General features: G+C 32.9%; 1 protein-coding gene across 1 annotated transcript; it reads right to left on the reverse strand.

Moving 5' to 3' along the window:
• Nucleotides 1-15,974: 15,974 nt before the first annotated feature.
• LOC108916041 (coiled-coil domain-containing protein 1-like) lies at nucleotides 15,975-22,935 on the reverse strand. The gene is made up of 5 exons (XM_018722230.1): nucleotides 22,804-22,935; nucleotides 22,538-22,652; nucleotides 22,137-22,478; nucleotides 21,847-22,057; nucleotides 15,975-16,544 (listed from the first exon to the last, which is right to left on the reverse strand). The coding sequence occupies exons 3-5, from the start codon at nucleotides 22,245-22,247 to the stop codon at nucleotides 16,462-16,464; spliced, it is 405 nt and encodes a 134-aa protein (XP_018577746.1). The 5' UTR covers nucleotides 22,248-22,478; nucleotides 22,538-22,652; nucleotides 22,804-22,935; the 3' UTR covers nucleotides 15,975-16,461.
• Between the last annotated feature and the right edge of the window lie 230 nt (nucleotides 22,936-23,165).

The following is a 23,165-nucleotide window of genomic DNA, read 5'->3' on the forward strand; positions in this document are numbered from 1 at the left end:
TTTCTGAGGCATATGCCGGGTGTTGTAGTTGTTGTACAGGGTTGTAAATAAGTGCGAAATATTTTAGGGAGTGGTTGCCGGTTATTTTGTGAAAAAGAAAAAAATTGAAGTGACCAATTTCATTCAGAATTAATGGTGGATGTCTAAAAAAATATTAAAACGGGAAAAAGTCAGTGGCGTACTATTTTTTCTAATTAAAAAAGGTTGTGGCATTCACGTACAAACGTCACTGGTGCAAGTAGAAATATTCGGATTAACCCCAAAAAATGCACATTTATCCCTCCAAAGCCCATTGAAATAATTAATAAAAATAAATAAAAAATTAAAACTTAATCACTCTGTATCTGAGAAATGAAGCATATTTCGACCTACGTTTATATGAACTGTTTTTCACAAAATAACTGCAGCAACCACCCCCTAAAATATTTCTCACTTATTTACAAACATCCTGTACTTTTTTACAATTTACATACAATTTTTTTTTAAATCGCATTATCTTGAATACGGCTAATTTGAAATATGGAAAAGTTTATACAAAGTGATCCTAAAATTTAACGTAGAATCCAAAAATGCAATAATATGCAGGGTGTTCCATTTAAAATAACCAAGTTGGTGGCAATTGTACTCGTATAAGCGGAAGTGCAACAGTTTTGAAAATATTTTCATTGAAACCTGGGTATTCAAATTTTCAACAAAATCATGGTAACTTCGTATCCTTCTAATGAACCAGTTATGTGAATATATCTTACGCCTAGTGGCAAATAATTTCATATTCTTTTTGTAGATTGAGAAATTTAGATTTTATTTTATCAGATAGGGTGTTTTCTAGGTTTTCTTCTCCTATAAGTTTTTTGTATTTCTAAGATTTCGCGTAATTAATTATTATATTAGACATTACCAAGTAGTGATGTGGGCGTAGCTAGGATTTTTGCCAGGATTGCAAGCTTTATGGAGGCCTCTAAAAAAAAACGCACGCTCTTCAAAACCTAAACACTTTTCGTTTCATTCTAAAAAAAAAGTAAAGCAATCAGTTACCTTACAGATATAAAATTTCAAAATCTAAACATTTCTTGAAACTTGCAGCATGCAGCAAAATTAGGGGGGTCGTGACCCCCCTGGCCCCCTGCCCCCCTGGCTACGCCCATTGGTCGGTATTTGAGTAACGCTATTTTGTTGGAATAGCGTTCCCCATTACCACTATGGAACACTGTAAAGAGTAACGAGGAAATTTTTGTTTCCCTGAGTATTGATGAACATTTGAAACCGAGCAGCATCAACATAAATTATTTCAACAACATTGTGTACATTACATATAAATCGCGGTATAATATTAAAAATGTTTTGCTGTTCATCATTATTTTAAAATAATTCGCTATCACCGAACTTGATGACAGCTTTTTGATAATTTTTTTATTAATATGATCGTCAACAGGTATACGATCTCAGATATTAACGAAGCTTTTGACCGTAAGAAATTGCGGAATTCCAATGCTAGCAGTCTACCACCCTGTAAAAGCCTGCTGTTACAGCATTTGCGAACAAACTGTATATCTACTGTTTGGAACAATCATCGATCTTGTACTAAAAGATCGATGGGAACAATGATCACCTGAAAAATCCAACCACATATCAACCAGAAAATAATGGTTGGGTACAAGAAAATAACCAGCACCATTTTAAATGGTTTGAAGGGGATCAGCTGCTAAATTAAGTCAGTGATTCACTAATACTCTATCAGGTATTTAATTATTATTATTTCAAATTATTATATACATAAATTTGTAGCTACTTATTCATAATTGTATTAACTTGGTTAAATTCTTACAGAATGCGATATTGAAAACGATCAAACCACGGACTGCAGTAGTAGTACCTAACAAAGATAATGAAGATATCGACTGCAAAGATGAATTTATTAAAATCATTAAACATTTCTTCCAATAATATATTTATAAAACCATATATTTTTTTTTTATTTTGCATACGATGGCTATGAATATAATTAAACTATTTATTCATTGGATTTCTTACTGAAACAATTCTTTTCTCCTATAATCATAATAAACAATAAAATTTTAATGAAATATCGAAGTTTGAATTAAATTAAATTTTAAAAACAAAGTTCATAAAATTCTAAAACATTTGTTAATTTATTAGATTTATTTTTTATTTTTTTATTAACATGAAAATTATAGTAGGAATAAGTTTCTGAAAATTTATTTTTTAGTCATAAATAATTCTATATAATGAAATTATCCAAAAATATATTACCTCAGCGCTCGCACCCACAACTGACCTTCAGCTTTGTTTGGAAAGATGTTAGAACTTTCGAAACTGTCCGACTACTAAGGAAACATCTTTTAATAGTTTCCCAAGTAACATATAAAATTCAGCTTTTATACTATAACGTCAGTAGAATTACAATTTATCAAAGTTTAAGGTTGTCTGGCGGGGGTTGCCATGTACTAAGGGTTTGGCAATGGATGACGTGATTTCTACTATTATCCCGAAAAATATAAAAAAAAATACGCTTTATACATTGATGATTTTGGGTAGCAATTTTATACACCTTTGTTACCTGTTGCCTGCCAAATCCACGATGATCCAAACTTCATAGTCGCCGATCGTTCCTACCTCTGTTGGGGACATGCCCAGATAAACTTTCAGTTTTTATATTATGAGGAACGTCTGGCGATCACGGGCTCTTAGACTATAGGTCTACCTTTTTCATAGAAAAAACGTCAGAGAATAAGAATTTTTTATTAAAAATTCAATACACCAGGGCACAAAAAGGTTATGACAATTTAAACATATGTAAAGTAAGTACTGTAGGTGGCACCCTCTAAGAATGTATAGTAAATTTTAAAACAGACTTCAATTTCTCATGCCAGATAATACTTCTATACCAAGTTACAATTACCAATAAAGTTATTGAAGAAAAACTAAAATAAAATTGTAACACCTTGTATCTCGGTAACTGTGAAATTTTGGACTAAGGTACCTAACTCGATTTAAATAATCATAAAGAATCTTGTCATAAACAGTCAAGTACCGGCCATCACAAGGGCTAGGCAAATTGAGGCCTTGGAGACGACTGACAATACGGTTTGAGGAGTAAGCCAATTGCTTGTAGACAGTCCGGTCTGCCGAGGATGTGAATCGGCGGATGAAACTTCTCTGCATATCCTGGGCGAGTGACCGGGATTTGCACGTAGCAGAATGGCGCTCCTTGGGACACCCTATTTGGAACCCAAGGAGCTGAGAGAAGTGTCAGCAAGGAAGCTTTTGAACTTTGTAAAAAGGACAAATCTACTTGCTGAATAGGACTAGTAGTGGGGCGCACAATAGGCCTAATTAGGCCGCAGTGCTATGAGACTTTTAAAGGACCAACCACTAGATGATGAAGATGAAGATGAAGATGAAGAAGCCAATTGGAGCTCCGTGATCGTACTGCAACTTAAATATTCGCGTCAATATTGTATATTTATCTTTCAGCTTCTCTAATGAATAGGCAGATTCGAGGAGTGGACAGATTGAGGTATCGGTATCGTTCGGTTTTTCCTTCCTATCCCTTTATGTTAATCTTTCACCCTCTCTAAGGAGTAGGCACATCGAGGCCCTATTCCCCTATGTTGAGACCTCGGTGCCGTTCGGTCATCTCTTCCCATCCTCCCTCCTTCAAAATTGAACCAACTTTAAATTTTTGAAATAAAAGTTGAGCAAAAAGAGGATTTTCAGATGATCTGAAAAATATTTTTGAAATTGGGAAAAATAATTTCGATGACGTTATAGCCCTTAGGAAGTTAAACTTATAAAGATAAAAATAACACGACGCGGTTATTACAGTTTCCTATTAGATCTTTCCGTTCTTCTAGAATTTCGGCCAACCATGCCACCCTGTACAGGGACAGGGACATTCTATACAGGCTGAGTCAGTTTTTTGTAGTAGGACTGCAACAGTTGATAGAGAATCATTTTTTAATAAGAAAAGTTCCTATAAATGTAGGTCTTAGAACGCTTCGTTTGTGAGATATAGGGTGTTGAAAACAAACTTTTTTAAGAATTTTTCTTAATATCTCTAAAAGATCAACATATATTGAACTGAAATTTGGTATTAATAACACATTAGTTATGGTGAAGTTATTCATTTCACCCACCAGTGACGTGCCTGAGGTGGATACAGCCCCCTTTAAAAAAATAATTCGTGCGCCCGTGAATTTTTCTGGAAAATAACATCATTTCTAAATTTTTTTATCAATTATGAACAAAACAGATCTCTCAATTTTTTATAAAATTGACGGTTTTTGGTTAAATTCATTTGGCATGAAACTGTTCCAACGATATTGGTACCTAATACATTTGTGAATTAATAAGAAAAATATGATGCGCACTGAAAATTAACAGAAACGATTGAATGAATAATAACAGTTGATAGAGAATCATGTTTAATAAGGAAAGTTCCTATAAACATAGGTCTTAAAACGTTTCGTATGTGAGATATAGGGTGTAGAAAACAAACATTTTTAAGAATTGTTCTTAATATCTCTAAAAGACCAACAGATATTAAACTGAAATTTGGCATGAAAAAATAAGCACAGAACTTAAAAAAAGAACTAATTGACACAAACGTTACACAATGTTTGCGTTCTTATGTCAACGTTATGACATTTAATCGTTTTTGTTGATTTTCAGAGTACATCATATTTTTCTTATTACAAATGTATTGCCAATATCGTTGGAACAGTTTCATGCCAAATGAATTTAACCAAAAATCATTCATTTGATAAAAAATTGAAAGAGAGCTGTTTTGTTTAGAATTGATTAAAAAAATTAGAAATGATGTTATTTTCCAGAAAAATCCAAGGGCGTACGAATTATTTTTTTAAAACCCACCTCAGGCACGTCACTGGTATGTGAAATGGATAACATATATATTTGTTTTATTCACCATAACTAATGTGTTATTAATACCAAATTTCAGTTCAATATATGTTGGTCTTTTAAAGATATTAAGAAAAATTCTTAAAAAAAAGTTTGTTTTCAACACCCTATATCACACAAACGAAGCATTCTAAGACCTACGTTTATAGGAACTTTTCTTATTAAAAAATGATTCTCTATCAACTGTTAAAATCCTACTACAAAAAACTGACTCACCCTGTATATAAGCACATAGAAATATTGGAAAATTTGTTTAATGAAACTACTTTGAAATGTTTTTGTTTTTGTATCTAGCTAGTCGGAATAGGTGAAATTCACGGAAGTCTCATATTGTCTTCATTTATTATTTTTAATTATTGTTGACGTAAGTTGCACATTCAGAAAAAAAGGAGGAACCACATTTATATATGTATGTAGGTATATACAAAAATAACAGTGGACTTATGTGTGAATTCCTTTAAAAGTATATTTTTTTAAATATGAGACAGGAATATAGATAAACATTCTATCATCCTTGTTGTTTCTCCATTCTATTTAGAAAAAGACCAAAGCTTTAGAAAATGTTCTTATGATTTCAAAGAAATATACTAAAAACAATTGAATGTTACATTTCTAACTAATACTTTCTTTTTTAATTTGTCATTTTTGACTTCTTCACAATATTTTCTTATTTACTGGTCAGCTCAATGGATAAAGTCAAGATTACATAGAACCAGTTCAAATTAATGCAACAATATTGTTTTATTTCTTCCAGAGAATAAATTTGCAATATTTCCAAAAATTTTAGTTTTTATCATTTTTTTCTGCATTAAAGAGTGTCCCTAAATTCACGCAAGAAGTAATTTTGATAGAAATCATAGATTTTTAATTAAAAATTGCAAATTTTTTATTGATTCATAAATTATATAGTATAGGGTTATGTACATACACACATTTGCACTCCTCTGTCGAAATTTTCCATGACTTCCATGACCATTTTGCATAAAAGCGGCTGAATTTCGTTGACACAGCGCTCAGTTTCCTCCTTCAAGGCGTGGATGGTCGTGGGCTTGTTGGCATAGAAACCATAGACTCCAAAAAATCCCAAAAAAAAATCCAGCGGTATTAAATCGCATGATCTGGGCGGCCAATCCTGATCTCCAAAACGGGAAATTACACGACCCGGAAATGATTCATATAGTAATTGTGTTGTTTTATTAAAATCACATGTCGTCTACATCCGTATCTTGCAATTTAGGTACAAAAAATTGGATTATCATGTCGCCATAGAGAGCACCATTAACTGTTATTGCCTGTCTAGCCGCATTTTTAAAAAGCTTCTAGCCCGAAATCCACACCAAACAGTGACACGTTGTGGATGCATTTGTTCCTCAACAATCACTCATGGATTTTCGAAACCCCCCAAATGCAACAATTTTAATTAATTAATTTAGTTAAGATGAAAATGAGCCTCATCTGTATGTTGAGTTAAGGGACACGAGTGGTGCAAGGTGCAATGGCAATAAAAAAGCTGATAAGCTAACAAGGAGTGCATTGGATCTCAATATTTTTGGATCCAATCCCTCCAGTGTGCTTCCGCTGTCAGCACTCGTTGAAATCATTAAGGAAAACACCCACAATTTATGAATCGGTGGGATGAAACAAATAGCTGTCATTTCGCTAAAGAGTTCTTAGAATATCCTATACAAGGATACAGCCAAAAAATACCTGGCCATGTCTAGGGCAAATTTTCGCCTGGTGACAAGTATTCAAACTGGACACTAAGGAAGCACCTTTACAATATGAGGAAGTGTGAAACACCTCTTTGTAGAGGCTGTGAACAGAAAGATGAGACAGTATTACATGTGCTATGTAAATACACTGCAGTCTCGTCAACAAGAGAATCCATGTTGGGAGAGCGCTGGCCTTCTATGGCCTATATTAGAGACATTCCCTTGAGCTACGTCACCACCATTTTCTCTGTAATAGATTGGTTAACGGCTCAGGTGGATTGATCTCCTAATGGGAGGAGGTACAAGGGGCCCAATGGGGCCTAAAGATACCTTCCACACAATTCCAGATTCCAGAGCCTTATCGCTGAAGATGATTTTGTTCGAAAAATTAGCACCCACTTGTTCCATAATCCATTTTCACTCTGCGTGTCAATTGAATTTTGTAAACTTGAAGATGCAAATCTTCAGTGAGAATACGCTGTAGAGAGCTTCTCGAAATTCCAATGTTTTGCCACGGTGCCGAATTGTTGTTCCTGGACTCTCAGCAACACTCTCACGAACTACTTCGATGTTATTTTGTGTCGAGTGTTGAACGACTTGCTGAAGGACGTCCAGAGTATTTAAGATCACTAAATGATACAGTCTCCCGGAATTTTTCAATTAATCTCTTCACAGTTTATGAAGTTAAATCACCATTCCAACCATATTTTGTACGAAAATTGCGGACTTTAGATACCAAACCTTCGTTATTCTTAAAGTATTGCTCAACAAGGGAAAAGTGTTGTTATTTCGTATAGCGCCCTATTTTTAATAAACCTGAACTGCTAACTGTCACGCTGCCTTGTTTTATCGCTGGTAACACTTTACCGCACAAATGGCGCAACATTCAAATCTTGCGTGAATTTTTGGGACACCCGATAGAACATACTGCGATAATACAGGGTGTTCCACCTAAGAGGGATTCTTCTGTAACACTGTAAAAAATGGTTTTAATAGAAAATATTTTTAGCTTTACAGGGTGTTCCATTTCGCGTGGACGCTATATAACTTTGTTATTTTAAATGGATTATTGCATTTATAATATTAACATTAGGTAGAATTTATTTGATGTACATGGTGTTTAAAACTTTCCGTTTTCGAGATAATCAGTTGTTTTTGAAAAAAATCACGATTCCAGCACCCTAAATGAAGCTAGATAGCGTCTAAACCGTAAGAGTTAGAAACCTGCAGTTTTCACAGTTCGTTTTGGCATAATTTACCTTTATCTTGTCATCTGTGAGCAAAACGTGTACGTTATTCAAACTCGGAGAAACTGAATAATAATCTTACGAGTTGAAAAACTTTTTTTTGTCAAATGGAATGACCCATATTAATTGTCATGGGTAAATGCAAACTTGAATGCCCTTTCGGGGTATAAGGTTGTCCATACTTATCTTTAACAGTTTTTCAGAAAAATCAGTTTTTTTCTCTCTATTTCTCAATCTATCCATTTCAAGTAACGCCTCTGCTACACTAACAGTTGAGGAGTGCCCTCATGAGTAGACAATCCTGGCTACAACATCAGTTTATAGTGAAGAAGTAAATAATGTTTAGCTATCAAAAGTAAATGCGTAGGTATATGCGTACGTATACAGGGTGATTCATTAACAATGGGAAAGTCGGAAGCTGAAGATACTACACGTGAAATGGTGACGATTGGTGCAAACATGCCTTATCCAAAAGTTAATAGTTTCGGAAATACAGGGTGTTGAATGTTAAAATTTTAAATCGTTTTTTTGTGATTATTCTTAATATATGTAGGTTATGAACTTGAAACTTTGTGAAACTATATTTTTTTAGGCGACGAATAAGATGCGTGTTGTTATTTCAGCATTGCTCGTAGAGGGCGCCACTTACGACCAATTTTACCGAAAATTTAGTTAATAACTTTTTACCCTGTATGTCTAACATGAAACTTGATTCAAAACCTGAAAGAGCAATCATTTTTCCATTATTTATGTATTCTTGTTTCATTTCGATATCTCGATCCGTTTTCGAGAAAAATCGATTTAACGAACACTATGTTTTGACAATACGAGAAATTAAAAGCGAAAGAAACCAAGTGTTTCTTCGTGTTATTACAACAATTAACAATAAAACAAATGAAATTCGTAATAATGATTTAAAGTCAGTGTTCGAAGAATCCACCGTTGACATTTACACACTTTACACAACGTTTTCTGAGAGATCTTCGAGTTTGAAACAACATATTGGGATTGCGTCTGACTTCGTTGGCAGCGATTTGTATTCTTTGCCACAACTCTTCACACGAGCCAATAGATTCTTTGTAAACTATATCTTTCATTCGAGACCAAATAGAAAAATCAAGAGGATTGAAGTCCGGACTTCTGGATGGCCAAGCAAAAATGCTTACATGGCCAATCCAGCGATTTGGAAAAACTGCATCTAAATATGCACGCACTGGCCAAGAAAAATGCGGTGGAGCTCCGTCGTGCATGAACCACATGTCTCTTCTTAAATAAAGTGGAACTTCTTCAAGCCGTGGAAGCATTTTTACTTGGCCACCCAGAAGTCCGGACTTCAATCCTCTTCATTTTTCTATTTGGAAGAATCTATTGGTTCGTGTGAAGAGTTGTGGCAAAGAATACAAATCGCTGCCAACGAAGTCAAACGCAATCCCAATATGTTGTTTCAAACTCGAAGATCTCTCAGAAAACGTTGTGTAAAGTGTGTAAATGTCAACGGTGGATTCTTCGAACACTGACTTTAAATCATTATTACGAATTTCATTTGTTTTATTGTTAATTGTTGTAATAACACGAAGAAACACTTGGTTTGTTTCGCTTTTAATTTCTCGTATTATCAAAACATAGTGTTCGTTAAATCGATTTTTCTCGAAAACGGATCGAGATACCGAAATGAAACAAGAGTACATAATTAATGGAAAAATGATAGCTCTTTCAGGTTTTGAATCAAGTTTCATGTTAAATATACAGGGCAAACAGTTATTAACTAAATTTTCGGTAAAATTGGTCGTAAGTGGCGCCCTCTACGAGCAATGCTGAAATCACAGCACGCATCTTATTCGTCGCTAAAAAAATATAGTTTCACAAATTTTCAAGTTCCTAACCTACATATTTTCAGAATAATCGCAAAAAAACGATTCAAAATTTTAACTTTCAACACCCTGTATTTCCGAAACTATTAACTTTCGGATAAGGCATGTTTGCGCCAATCGTTACCATTTCACGTGTATTATCTTCAGCTTTCTACTTTCCCATTGTTAATGAATCACCCTGTATGCAAAGTTTCGTGTCCGTGAGCTACTAACACAGTCGTAATGACCCATTTACACAAGGCCAGTTGTGAAGACATTCCACTAAGCCAATCCAACATTGGCATCGTGTAAATGAGACAGTCCTGTAAATGGAATGTCTCCAGCCATTGTCCCAAGCCACTCCACTAATTAGAACGGTTTCTAATTTTAGGAGCCAATAGCGTCCCCCACCACTCAAGAAGTGGATTGGCTTGTGTAATGGCATTTGTGAGAACGTACGTTCCTAGCCAAGCCTAGCCTAGTCCTAGCCTATCCATTCTACACAACCGTATATACTAGACCACATAGATTATACAAAGATACTAGCCTGGCAAATGACAGACTGGCCTACGTGTAAACTTCAATTGAATTTTTATTGGATTGTCCTCAACTTTGTCATTGGATTGGCTTAATGGAATGTCTTCACAACTGGCCTCGTGTAAATGGGCCATAGGTTAAGAGGAAGTGGATCATACATGTAAAGTTAAATAAAAGCTTGTAAAAACTTTGGGTAGCCAGAGTTCCTTGCACCCCACTGGCTGCGTCACTGGCTTATTACGTTAAATATTTTCCTATCATTCCTAATTCCTTTTTTATTTTATGTTACTAATATTTTTTAATAAGTTTTGCCGTTATCAACAAACAATTAGCCTATTTTTGATATTAACACTAAAAAATTATATCTAGTAGGAAAAGTATACAATTTAAAGTAATTAAAAATGATATTTGCATAATATATTCGTTATGCAAATTGGTCGCTATCTCTCCTTGAAATTTCAGGAAAATATTGTTCATATCCGCGTACAGCGAAAAAAAGAGGAATGATAAATTCAAATAAAATACACACCAATGTGACACTGATACAAAATTACAATGTATATAACTTATTGATAAGTTTTGTATATTTGTGTTTCTTTGTTTATTTATGTGCTGTAAAGGTAACGGATTTGAAATATGTATGTAAGATAAAAGTAGTATAATACGGGGTGACCTCTTTATTATAATTTTTTTCAACACTTAGTAGCAGGCCATTGTTAATTTTTATTTTTAAATATAGTACTATATTTTTTTTGCTTTGCATAGTAGGTATATATTTTTTTCCAAATCCAATGACATATGATATCCTGATTTTTGTCTCAATTTTTACAAAAAAAATACAAAAAAAAATTGCTATATATATTCATTAATACTTATTAATTGTCAAATATGTGATGAAAACCATGAAAACAATCATAACATATACAGGGTGATTCAAAAAACCGGTGACAGACTTCTAGAATAAGTAATACATGAAAAATTAAGACGAAAAGTCTTAATAAACATAGGATCGCAAAGGCCTATTTAACGAGATACAGGGCGTCAAAGTTTATGTAAAATTAAAGCGTAAAAATGACAAAAAGAAGCTTATAATCTAGTTTACTTAACTCACTTGTACACATTGACATTAGTGACAGGCGATGTTTAATTTTATTTTGAATAGCACAAGCCTACTATGCGAAACTAAAATGAATGAAAATAAAATTGGATTTACAAATTTTTACAAAGGTATTTCTCTTAAAAATGGTTGCTTTAATTCAAATTTAGCAAGTGACCAATTCGATAGACAATTGAACACTTTACACGAAAATAGTGCCCGTTTGACAAAATTAGTAGTGGCGTAGAAAATATTTTGAAAAAAGGGTCACGTTGACCCCGTCTCTACGACACTGCTGCTCGTAAAATTTTGAGCAGTACATCAAACATTGGTCTTAAGGTGCTAACTACGCATAGCAAATTTGAAATAGGAATGTTTAGGCATTTTGGAATTATTGCAGACAATGTTTAATTTTACAGAAACTTTGACGCCCTGTATCTCGTTAAGGAGGCATTTGCGACCCTATGTTTATTAAAACTTTTCGTCTTAATTTTTTATGTATTATCTACACTAGAAGTCTGTCAGCGGTTTTTTGAATCACCCTGTATATTGTCATTTAATCGAATTAGCATATATCGTTGTAGAGTTGTTTTAATAGTAATGATTGTCATACATATCAAATTAAATATGTAATTACTAATGTTTTTTGTTGCTGATTGTTTTTTAGTGACACAAATAATAATTTTATAGGTGAATATATATCTGTTACGTACATCTTATTTTATTATTTTAACCTCAATAATTAGCCTCACCTACATAATCAAATATGGAACAATGCTTTTCTGACAAATCATAAGAATTGCAGATCTGATCAAAACAATTTAAAATTGGCGGCACATAATCACAACATGAGACTATTTAAAATTGGTGGTATGTATGAACCACGTCCACCTTTTCCTGATTGGAGGGCACTATGCATTTTTTAATATATGTTAATAACGAGTCCTCAGAGGAACTTATTCCTCTGAGAACGCGCCTATACCATGACCACCTCGTTCGCCGGATTTAAATGCAGATGATTTTTATTTATGGGACAACGTAAATAGAATGGTATAAGCTACGCATGTGACTACCATTGAAGAGTTGTGGCAACGTCATAGAAAAATTAATATTCAATTTTCTATGAGCAACGTATTGATGAAGCTTTCGATGCCATAAGAATTCAACATGAAATTTTTCATCATGTTCGATTCAACTTCCTAAGATTACGTGCCCATATTACGGTTCAGGGTGTGGACAATGTAAGTCATTGTTTCGCACTCGGAATTAAGATTTTTATGTTTTTTATGCATTTTATGATTCAGTTATAACCTAAAATTAAAAATAAAAATTTATTTAAAAAATACATACATTATTTAAAAAATAATTATTTCCGACTAACAAACTACGCAGAATTCGAAAAAAAAGTAGAGAAATTTTTTCTTCAAAAAGTCTAATTCATTAAAAAATAATATTTGCTTGATAATTCAAAGAATAAAAAATATTCGAAAAATTTCTGTAGTTATAAAACTATCCTTATTTATATCCGATTTTGGTGAAACTTATGATAATAATTAAAGACCCTTTATGGTATGATTATTACCTACAATTTTCATTCCATTATTTTAATTATAAAGTTATTTTAAAAGATATCCAAATAATAAGACCCCTTTGGAGGGCAATATCTCAGTAACGGTGCTCCGGAGGACCAATGTTTATAGCAACATTTTTCACTATTTTTGGCTCTACTTTCAACTTCTTAAATTTTGTACCAACTTTTCCAAACACCCTTTACACAAAAAGCTATTAACTTACGTGCCTAAATTCTTCGCAACGGCCTTTTTGGAGTTATTTAAAAAATAGAATTAGAAAAAAAAATTTTTTTGAGTAATTCTACATGCAGTTAAAAAATACGACTTTACTTAGGAATACAGTAAACTGATATTTTTAACTGCAAACTTCAGCTCTCAGTTAAATCGTGTAGAAGGTTACTTGTCCATTAAATTAAACTCACGCCGAGTATAATATAAAAATTTAATTTGCCACTAAAAAAACGTAACGTACAAAAAGAAATTGTTGAAATCAGATAACCAACTGTACTCTGCAACGGCTCGATGAGAAGAGAATTGTATCACTTGCTTATTTCACATTTATATCCGAAGAATTACCTGCCCAAGTGTTGGTCCAATCACTAGGTAGAAGACCTTACAAAAAATACCACCTGGAAACAAAAAATATGGTGATATAGGAAAAAAATTCCAAGAAAGATAGTGTTTTTTCCTGTGGCGCATAAACGGCGAAGTTAAACTAAAAAATTTATAAAAACAGTTTTGCGCTAATAGGAAAAACCTAGAGAAAAACTAACTTGAACTCCAATCGAAAAAAGTTAAATGAGAAAGTTGTAGTTATTAAAAAACTTATCAATTCGTATTTTTAAATATATCGATCGCTATATTACTTTTCGAGATATGTCGAAAGAACCGTCAAAACTCAACTATTTTTGTACTTGCTGTATCTCTTGCAAATTTAGGTTTTGAAACTTGTTACTTGCTGTAAATGTAGCCCTCGGCAAGCAAAAAAGTGCCTTATTTTAAACTAAAAAATATTAAAAAGTTTTCGAGTTAGAGGTATATCGATTTTTCGAAAAAAGGTCATCTCGAAAATCGGCTTTTCTTGCTCGACGAATAGGCGTAGAGAAACGAATCAGGGCTCATTTTTTTCCTTAAGAGTTGTACTTTCATGGTAAAAAACAGTGATAATGATTTTAATCACTTCAAGTGTCCAAAAATGACCGAAAAATGTACACATTCTTTCGCGTTTTTCTTGAATATCTTTTTCGATTTTAATTTCTCAATAATGTCTATTACAGGAATCGATTGTTGGCATTTTTGCGCGATTTAAAAAAAAAGCGTTGCTCTACGACCTTTTGGAGTCGATATGCGTCAAACCGAAGCATTCGAGCGCGGCGTGAGCTAACTGTAGCGGGCGGCGGAGTGGGGGTAACGCTACTCGGCCGCTCCGAAAAATGAATTCGCGTGTCAAAAACGCTTTTACTTTCAAAATCTTCATTATCTCACACACATTACAAACAATTGTACAAAAAAAAAAATTTATAACCACAGATTTAATTTTTGACATATGACATATATTTTTTTAATATTTTCTCTGATATTAACGGTTCCTCAGTATACACTGGTATTTATATTTTTTGTTGTAAATAATAATTATTAAAATGTTAACAATAGGTGAGAGAATTTTAGACAAAAGGAAAATTACATTTTTCAAAGGTAATTTTGAGGCCGTCGTAAATGTCATATTTTGGTTTATCTCGTCGAGCTACCCCAGATTAAGTACAAAAGGATTTTTGTACGTGATCCAGAAGTCGAGATAACGATTTTGAAAGTAACAGCGCTTTTGAACGCGCAAATTGAGTTTTCGGAGCGGCCGAGTAGCGTTACCCCCACTCCGCCGACCGCTACAGTTAGCTAGCGCCGCGCTCGAATGCTTCGGTTTGACGCACAATTAAAAATGCAGAAGTGGCTAAAATGAACCACAGTATTTTTTTATTGAAAATATAAGTCTTTAACTGCAATCTCTGTAAGAATGGATGCTGTCGCACTGCTTAAATAGCGGTCTGTGGAATTAAAAAAAAAAAGTTAAATAAATAATTAAATTAAATAATTAAAAGTTAAATCCAAAAATATATTCAAGAAAAACGCGAGCAAAAAATTTTTACATTTTTCAGTCATCTTTGGACACTTGAAATGAATAAAATCGTTATCACCCTTTTTTATCATGAAAGTACAACTCTTAAGGGGAAAAATGAGCCCTGATTCGTTTCTCTACGACTATTCATCGAGCAAGAAGAGCCGATTTTCGAAATGACCTTTTTATCGAAAAATCGATCTCGAAAATTTTTTATTTATAAGTTTAAAATAAAGGCACCCTTTTGCTTGCCGAGGGCTACATTTACAGCAAGTAACAAGTTTCAAAACCTTAATTTGCAAGAGATACAGCAAGTACAAAAAAGCCGATTTTTGACGATTTTTTCAATATATCTCGAAAAGTAATATAGTAATGGATATATTTAAAAATCGAATCGATAGGTTTTTTTAATAGCTACAACTTTCTCATTTAACTTTTTTCGATATGAGTTCAAAGTTAGTTTTTCTATTAGCGCAAAACCGTTTTTTGACTTTTATGAATTTTTTAGTTAACTTCGCCGTTTATGCGCCAAAGGAAAAAAACACTTAGAATTTTTTTTCCTATATCACCATATTTTTTGTTTCTAGGTGGTATTTATGGTAAATTTAACATTAGGCCATGACAGATTGATTGGACTATGTAGACGCCAGTGTATTTGGTCATTTTCCCCTATTATTTACTTATTAATGGATTGGGAGGATTTAATTACAACAAATACCCTTAATGCAGAAAAATATACTTAAATGTACAATGCAGCAGTTGGAAATAATTTAAATAAAAATATTTACATTGAGATACCTACTAAGCTTATTAATAATTGTAATTTTTCATTTATTCTAGGTTATACCGAAATATTACTTCATTATTTACGTACAAATTATATATTTAACAATTGAAAAGACAGATAAGTAATAAATTTATTTTATTAAGTATACTGTTTACAAAAACCTAATTTAATTAGTGACTAACATTTTTTACATATTTATAAAACTAGAAATTATCCCTAACAAGTAAAACAAAACATAATACATAGAAAAAAATTGGTCGTAATAGGTATTCAAGGCAGAGATATTTACCTACAACCACTAAAATTACTATATTTACACATATAAACCATATACCATATGAATATCTATTACGACTAAATATCATAACAATAAATGTCAGAAAAATTCCATTTGAAGTATTAACATATATATATTTTTATATTACATAATGAACTAAAACGACTAATTTTTAAAATCCTTACAACTGTACTTTAGAGATTTTAGCGGTATTTTCGCAACTCCGACCTTGAAAAAAAATTAAAAATTTTACTTAACAGAACATACCGAAACATTGAAAAGTGTTGTAAACATTATATAAACAAAATAATAAATGAGATACATTAACAATCAGTCGGTGTCGCTGCTTTCGCCCGTGTTGATAGTATCGGTTATGGTTGGTTTATCTAGTTCTGAAATGTCCGGCTCACTTACTAAAACACAAAGAAAATACATTTTCATACATTCTAACAAAATTAAAAAAAAATATATTATACAGGGTGTCGCGCTTAAATATGATACAAGCCTGTAACTTCTTTATTTTTGGTCAATTTAAAATTTTTTTATTTTGGAATGTGGGCTAAAAAAAACTATCTAACTGTGATATTGCTGTTTCTATTAATGCAATTCACGGCCAACTAGGATGTGTTTTCTTGACATCAAAACAGTTGATTGATATTAGCGATTTTTTTTCCAGGAAACAGATTATGTATTCTCATTCAGCATCCCTTAAATCGTCTTACCACCAAGTTTCATCAAATTCAATACATCTTCAGGGGAGCACTCCATAATGCCGTGAAAGTAATATAAGCACAACTTCTTTATTTTTTGGCTGATTTAAATATTTTTTTTTATGGAATGTGGGGTAAAAAACTATTTAACTGTGATACTGATGTTTTTTATTAATGCAATACACAGCCAACTAGTGCTCGTTGGAAGATGTATCGAATTTGATGAAACTTGGTGATAAGATATTTTAAGGGATGCCAAATGAGAATACATATCTGTTTTTTGGAAAAAAAAACGCTAATATCAATTAGCTGTTTTGACGTCAAAAAAAGCGTCCTAGTTGGCCGTGTATTGCTCTCATGAAAACAGCAGCATTACAGTTAGATAGAATTTTTTTCCTACATACTAAAAAAAAAAAATTTTTGAAATCGGTGAAAATACAAAGAAGCTACAGGCTTATATTACATTTAAGTGCGGCAGCCTGTATTTTAGGGCCTGGGGGGGGTGAAAATTAAAATGATCATAATTTTATAAATAACCATGGACCCATACCAATTTTTAGGTGATGATTTCTATGCTCACAAAGAATACTTTTGTGTTGATCTACAGGGTATCCCAGAATAAAGTGTACAATGGAAGACCACAGATTCGTGGACTCAAAATAGGCAGATTTAGGCTATCACCTATATCAGAAATCGCTTCGTTTGGCCGCTAGATGGCCTCAAAGTTTGTGAAAATTTTTTGAATTTTGTAAATAACCAAAATACGTATTAATCATTTTGATTATTTTTGGGGTGTAAACTTTTGCTTTCAATCTACACATTTTGGTGTCATACAGAGTGTTATTTAAAACTTACAACTCCTACAAAATTGATGTATGGTGATAATATCTGTTCATAACTTTTTCCTCTTTCGGGCAATAATGACAACTATTTTTTATTTGATAGGTAATACCATTTGGAAGTTTTTGGGACTCTTGTAGAATTTTTACTAAATGAGCGGTTTGGGTGCAAAAAAATATTTTTTAAATGTATTCATTATCTTGCCACTCATATTACAATACTTAATGTGCTAGTAGACTCTGATTTTGTAGGTTGACTGTAATTTCAGTTTGATCTTGTTTCGGATAGCATTATTATTGACCCAATAGACTGAATGGGGAATTTTATTTAGAATTTTTGCAAAACCCGAGTTGTTGGAAATATGACATTATTACTCAGAGCTAACATGTGGTTTATGCATGATGACGCTCCACCACATTTCACTGTAAATGTCCGGCAGTATCTGGACCAATGATTCCCTCGTACTAAATTTAATAACCTCAATTTTGTTACTTTTATCTAAAACATATTTTATTGTATTTTATTGTTTTTACGAATTATTTCTACAAAATTAGGCACGTTGCAAATAACTCTAATTCATCGTCTGTGTGTATCTTTATCGTAAAATGAAGTAACGTGGTATATCTTATCGTAGTAAACACTCATTAAGAACTGGCAGGTACAATGACTTAAAGATCAAACTGAAATTACAGTCAACCTACAAAATCAATGACTACTAGCACTTTGTTAAGTATTGTAATATGGGTGGCAAGATAATGTAGATATCTATAAAATATTTTTTGTACCCAAACGACTCATTTAATGAAAATTCTATGAGGCCCAAAAACTTTCAATTGGTATCACCTATCAAATAAAAAATAGTTGTCATTATTGCCCAAAAGAGGAAAAAGTTATGAACAGATATTATCACCATACATCAATTTTATAGGAGTTGTGAGTTTTAAAAAACACTCTGTATAACATCAAAATCTGTAAATTGAAAGCAAAAGTCCACACCCCAAAAATAATCAAAATCGATTAATACGTATTCGAGTTATTTACAAAATCCAAAAAATTTTCAGTAACTTTGAGGCCATCTAACGGCCAAAAGAAGCGATTTCGGATATAGGTGAATTAGCTTAAATCTGCCTATTTTGAGTCGTCCACGAATCTGTGGTCTTCCGTTGTACACGTTCTTCTGGGACACCCTGTATATGTGCAAAATGTTTCTTCTCATAACTAGTAAATACAATTGGGTGCTTTTGCAAAATTTTTTTTTTAGTACCAGTTAAAGTTGTTACGATTTCAGTTGGACCCTGTGAATCTTAAAGTACAGGACCATCTGCACTTCTCTTGAAATTTCTTCCTATGCTTTGGTCATGATCTGTCTTGTAATTTATACTCGAATAGCAAATCAGTGATTTCGGTATTGGTAGACCAGTCCGCCGATGTAGAATCGAGGTGGCGTGCTGATCGTCAAAGCAAACCTGTATTGGTTCACTAGGTTGTAAATTATTTTTTGTATGGTATTCTGTGGTTTGGTGTTGCTTTGGCTTTGGCAGTGCAGTGCAGAGTAGTGGTTGACTTGGTATGTTGTATGTTGTTGGTGTAACATGTATTATTATTTATTAATTGATATTATTATTTGTTCATATCGTGACCAGTAGAGTAATAGTTATTAAAATAAATATTATATCTAGTAATTTAGCATGGTTAAAGAGACTTTGAAATGGAGGATAACGAAACAACCTGGGAAATTACTCAAATAGACGAAGTGCTTTTTGTAGAAAGCGTTGAAACAAATTCGGAGTTTAAAAACAAAGATTTACACATACAAAATCAACGCATATTTTAAATATATAGGAATGTATAAAAAGAGAAAATACTGAACAATGTGATAAAGAAATTAGGAAACGGATTAGCGAATTAACTAAGATATCAAAAACGACAATTTATCGCGTAATTAAAGAAGGAGACGTTATTGATCACAGTTCAAAGAGGAAATTGTAAAATACAAAATTAAAAAATATTGACGATTTTACCAGAGATGTAATACGGTGCACCATTTATATGTATAAAGAAAACAAATATTTCAAATATGTTATTGGCTAATTGAACAAATAATAGATAATAATTCTACTGTCTCATAAATATAATATTAGAAACGTTAGGTACCATACTTATTTAATAAGAAATCTATCATAAGAATTTACAAATAGCAAAATTTTTCTGGACGCCTATGGATTCTGTAGAATTTATTAATAAAGTGTTCTTATGCGGTTCCAACTGAAATCGTAACAACTATAACATGAATTTTTAAAGTATTAGTGTTAAATTAAAACTTATAAGTACGAAAAAATTGTTTCTGAAAAATAATAAAAAAACAGCTAATTGTATCTTTCATTCGATTATGAAAAAAAAATTTGCACATATGAAACAACTCTTAATTTTAATAATTATTTTGCAAATTTATCAAGAAAGTTCTCATTATAGGCCTAGAAATCAATTCCTAAAAAACAATACGTGTCCTATAAAAACATGGCCATCTCAAATTTCACCAGCCGCAGCTGGGGAGACAGTATTAGCGTAGCTGATAAATCCAAATAAAATACTATTACATTTTTACTGTAGAGTTTTCTTCATTGCATCCATTACTAAGAAAATGGTAAACACAAATGTTAATGTTTTTTCAATGTTCTATGATCTCAATTTCGAAATTTCTTGTGCAGAATTGTTGAAAATACTGGGAAAGATGTACGGTAATTCAATTTTATCGAAAATTCGATCGCATAACAATCAAACGTGGTCGAGAAGTGGGTAATGATTTGCCACGTTCTGGTTGTCCTTCAATATTTTCAACTGAAGAAAACATTGATCAAAAATTAACATCATGTTCACTGGATTGTTTAACTACCACAGTGTTGTCGACACAGAATTCCTTCCGAATGGAGAAACAGTCAACAAAGAATATTATCTGGCCATTATGAGTGTTTGATAGAGAGTATCCACCGTAAAAGGCCAGATTTATGGAAAGGCAATTCTTGGATTTTGCACCACGATAATGCACCATTAGACAAAGCGTAATTGTGAATGAATTTTTGACCAAAAATTTAACGAATGTTATTAGGTAGCCACTGCTGACTTTTTTTCTCTTTTCTAAACCCAAATTCACTCTTTGTGGAACACGTTTCGAGTCAATAAAAGCCATAAAACAAAAATTGCCGAAGGAGTTGATGTCTTTACAAAAATATGTATTTAAAAAGGGTTTTGATGACTCGATTGTTCGTTGGAAAAAGTGTATAGTTTCAAATGGAGACTATTTTGATGGAGACAAAATAAATTTTGATGATTAATTGAATATATTCAGTTTTATTGACAAATTCAGAATACTTTTTTGACATAAAGTATTTATGTGGCAGTCACTGACCAATTGACGCTATATAAACATCCCCGCTGCTGCAAAAGCAAAGTCAACGCTTGTCCACAAATTCTGTTATTTGTAGGCTATCAGGATGCATCATCAATGATACTCACGTTCTTCGATTTATCTGCATTGATTATGCTGCCCCCTAATTGCCACTGGCCTAGACCCCTCTAACTATGGCAATCTCAAGAATTAAACAATTTTCTTATATATAGATTATTGATGTGTTAGTCTGCCTTTAGTTATAAGTCCATAATAGATTTGTTGTTGTCATGATAAAAAAGTGCCACAAATTCAGCAAAATGTGACATCTTTTTGATGTTTGTGTGATGTTATCCACAGTTTCCAAGCCACGGTTTATGACGAGCAGAAAATCGCATTCGGGATGGAGGAGCTCAGATCACGGAACTGTGAGCACAACATTGTACTACAATTACATGTTTATGGCACTTCCGTTTATAAATAAATGAAAGTAGAAGGGTTAGATGAACCTATCAGCAACCAAAAAACACTCCCATATTATTTGACTGCCCATCTAAGTGGTGGTGAAAATTATTATTTAAAATGTTGTGCGCACAATTCCGTGATCTGAGCTTCTCCATCCCGAATGCGATTTCCTGCACCATGGCTTGGAAACCATGGATAACATCACACAAACCTTTTTGAAAAAAAATTGTTAAATGCAAAACGTGTTAACAGTTTTGTTATTTAATATCTGAATACTAACTTTGTCACAAATAACACTTATCTGCTACGACTTACGTGGATATGTAACATAGTCGATCTCCTCATCATCATCATCCTCATTTGAATCGAAGTAGGAGTCGAACTCGGCCTCATCATTGAAATCATAGTTGTCGTCATCCTCAGGATTATATTCCTCATCGCTGTATTGATCTGCTAGGGAATCTGAGGAATCATCATCTGGCGCCAAAATTATATTAATTGGTGCCCGTTCCACATCATCGGCGAACTGATAAACAAATGAATGAATGCATAACCCTACTTTAAATTATGGTTTAAAAAATGGTTCAAAACAAAGATTAACATACCGCAACTTCTTGGGGTGGCATAATCCAGTCCTCCACTGCGTTCATTTCCCAATCACTATCATCGTATTCTGTTTCTTGATCAAAAGGGTTTCCGATGAATGTGACCCCCATGCTGTACTAATTACTACTTAATATTAAATTTTATGTATTCTTCTTCAACAGTTTTAGCAATGGTTTAGTGGATTTAACTGTCTTTACAGATTTGGTAGTCTTGTTTTCTCCCTTTTTATAGGCACTGATTCTGATTGATTTGTCGTCTATTCGTAACTTCCTCAAAGCAACCAAGGCTTCTTGAAGTTTTTCTTTAGTTTCGAAATCTATTATGCACCAGCGTCTTGACTTCTAAAGCAAATAGTAGCAAAAAAACCTCAGAAGCAAAACAAATATTTAGCATCACTCACCTGCCTGGGTAGATGTACTTGGACAATATTCTGATGCAAATCTCTTATTTGAAATTCGTCTTTTATCTTCACTGGCAATCTGATATATAACTTGTTGCAATCGGAAGGTTCAACGCTAAAAAAGATGAGTTAGGTGCGTATTATTAATTGTGCAACATAACCTATCATAAACAAAGTGACATATTTCGTCAGTTGATAAACTGCCAAAAAAAATCAGCGCTTCTACTTGATTAAAAGTTAATAATTATAGTTTGCCCTGCACTTACCCCATAATTAATTAAGCGGAAAGGAAACAAAACCTTTTTTTAGTAAACATGTGTCAACACCCAAAAATGCGAAAAGATGAAAAGATACACATACACAACAAGTATAAAACAGTAGTTAGGGATGTGATGTTCTGTGAATACAATGCAACACTAATCACCAGAGAGCGGACAATTTGTGACTTTATCCTTGAACATAGATATGTCATTCTTAACCTAGATACATTACCCATGACGCAGTGGCGTGTCGGGTATGCATCGGAAATTTACGTGATAATTCACGAAAATTCCACGGTACATACATTTTCAGGCGTTGTAAAATATATAGAAAATCAGAAATTGTATACTACATATTTATTAAATAA

The sequence above is a fragment of the Anoplophora glabripennis genome, unplaced genomic scaffold, assembly GCF_000390285.2.
Source record: "Anoplophora glabripennis isolate ALB-LARVAE unplaced genomic scaffold, Agla_2.0 scaffold1506, whole genome shotgun sequence".
Lineage (NCBI taxonomy): Eukaryota > Metazoa > Arthropoda > Insecta > Coleoptera > Cerambycidae > Anoplophora > Anoplophora glabripennis.

Bases quoted from the DNA above. Each gene is read 5' to 3' on its own strand.
- LOC108916041 (XM_018722230.1), bottom strand. From the start codon at position 22,247: ATGGGGGTCACATTCATCGGAAACCCTTTTGATCAAGAAACAGAATAC. The intron at 22,058-22,136 runs GTATGTTAATCT...TTTGTTTATCAG, and splicing joins TGCCACCCCAAGAAGTTGCG to TTCGCCGATGATGTGGAACG. The intron at 16,545-21,846 runs GTAAGTCGTAGC...TTTGTGTTTTAG, and splicing joins CGACTATGTTACATATCCAC to TAAGTGAGCCGGACATTTCA.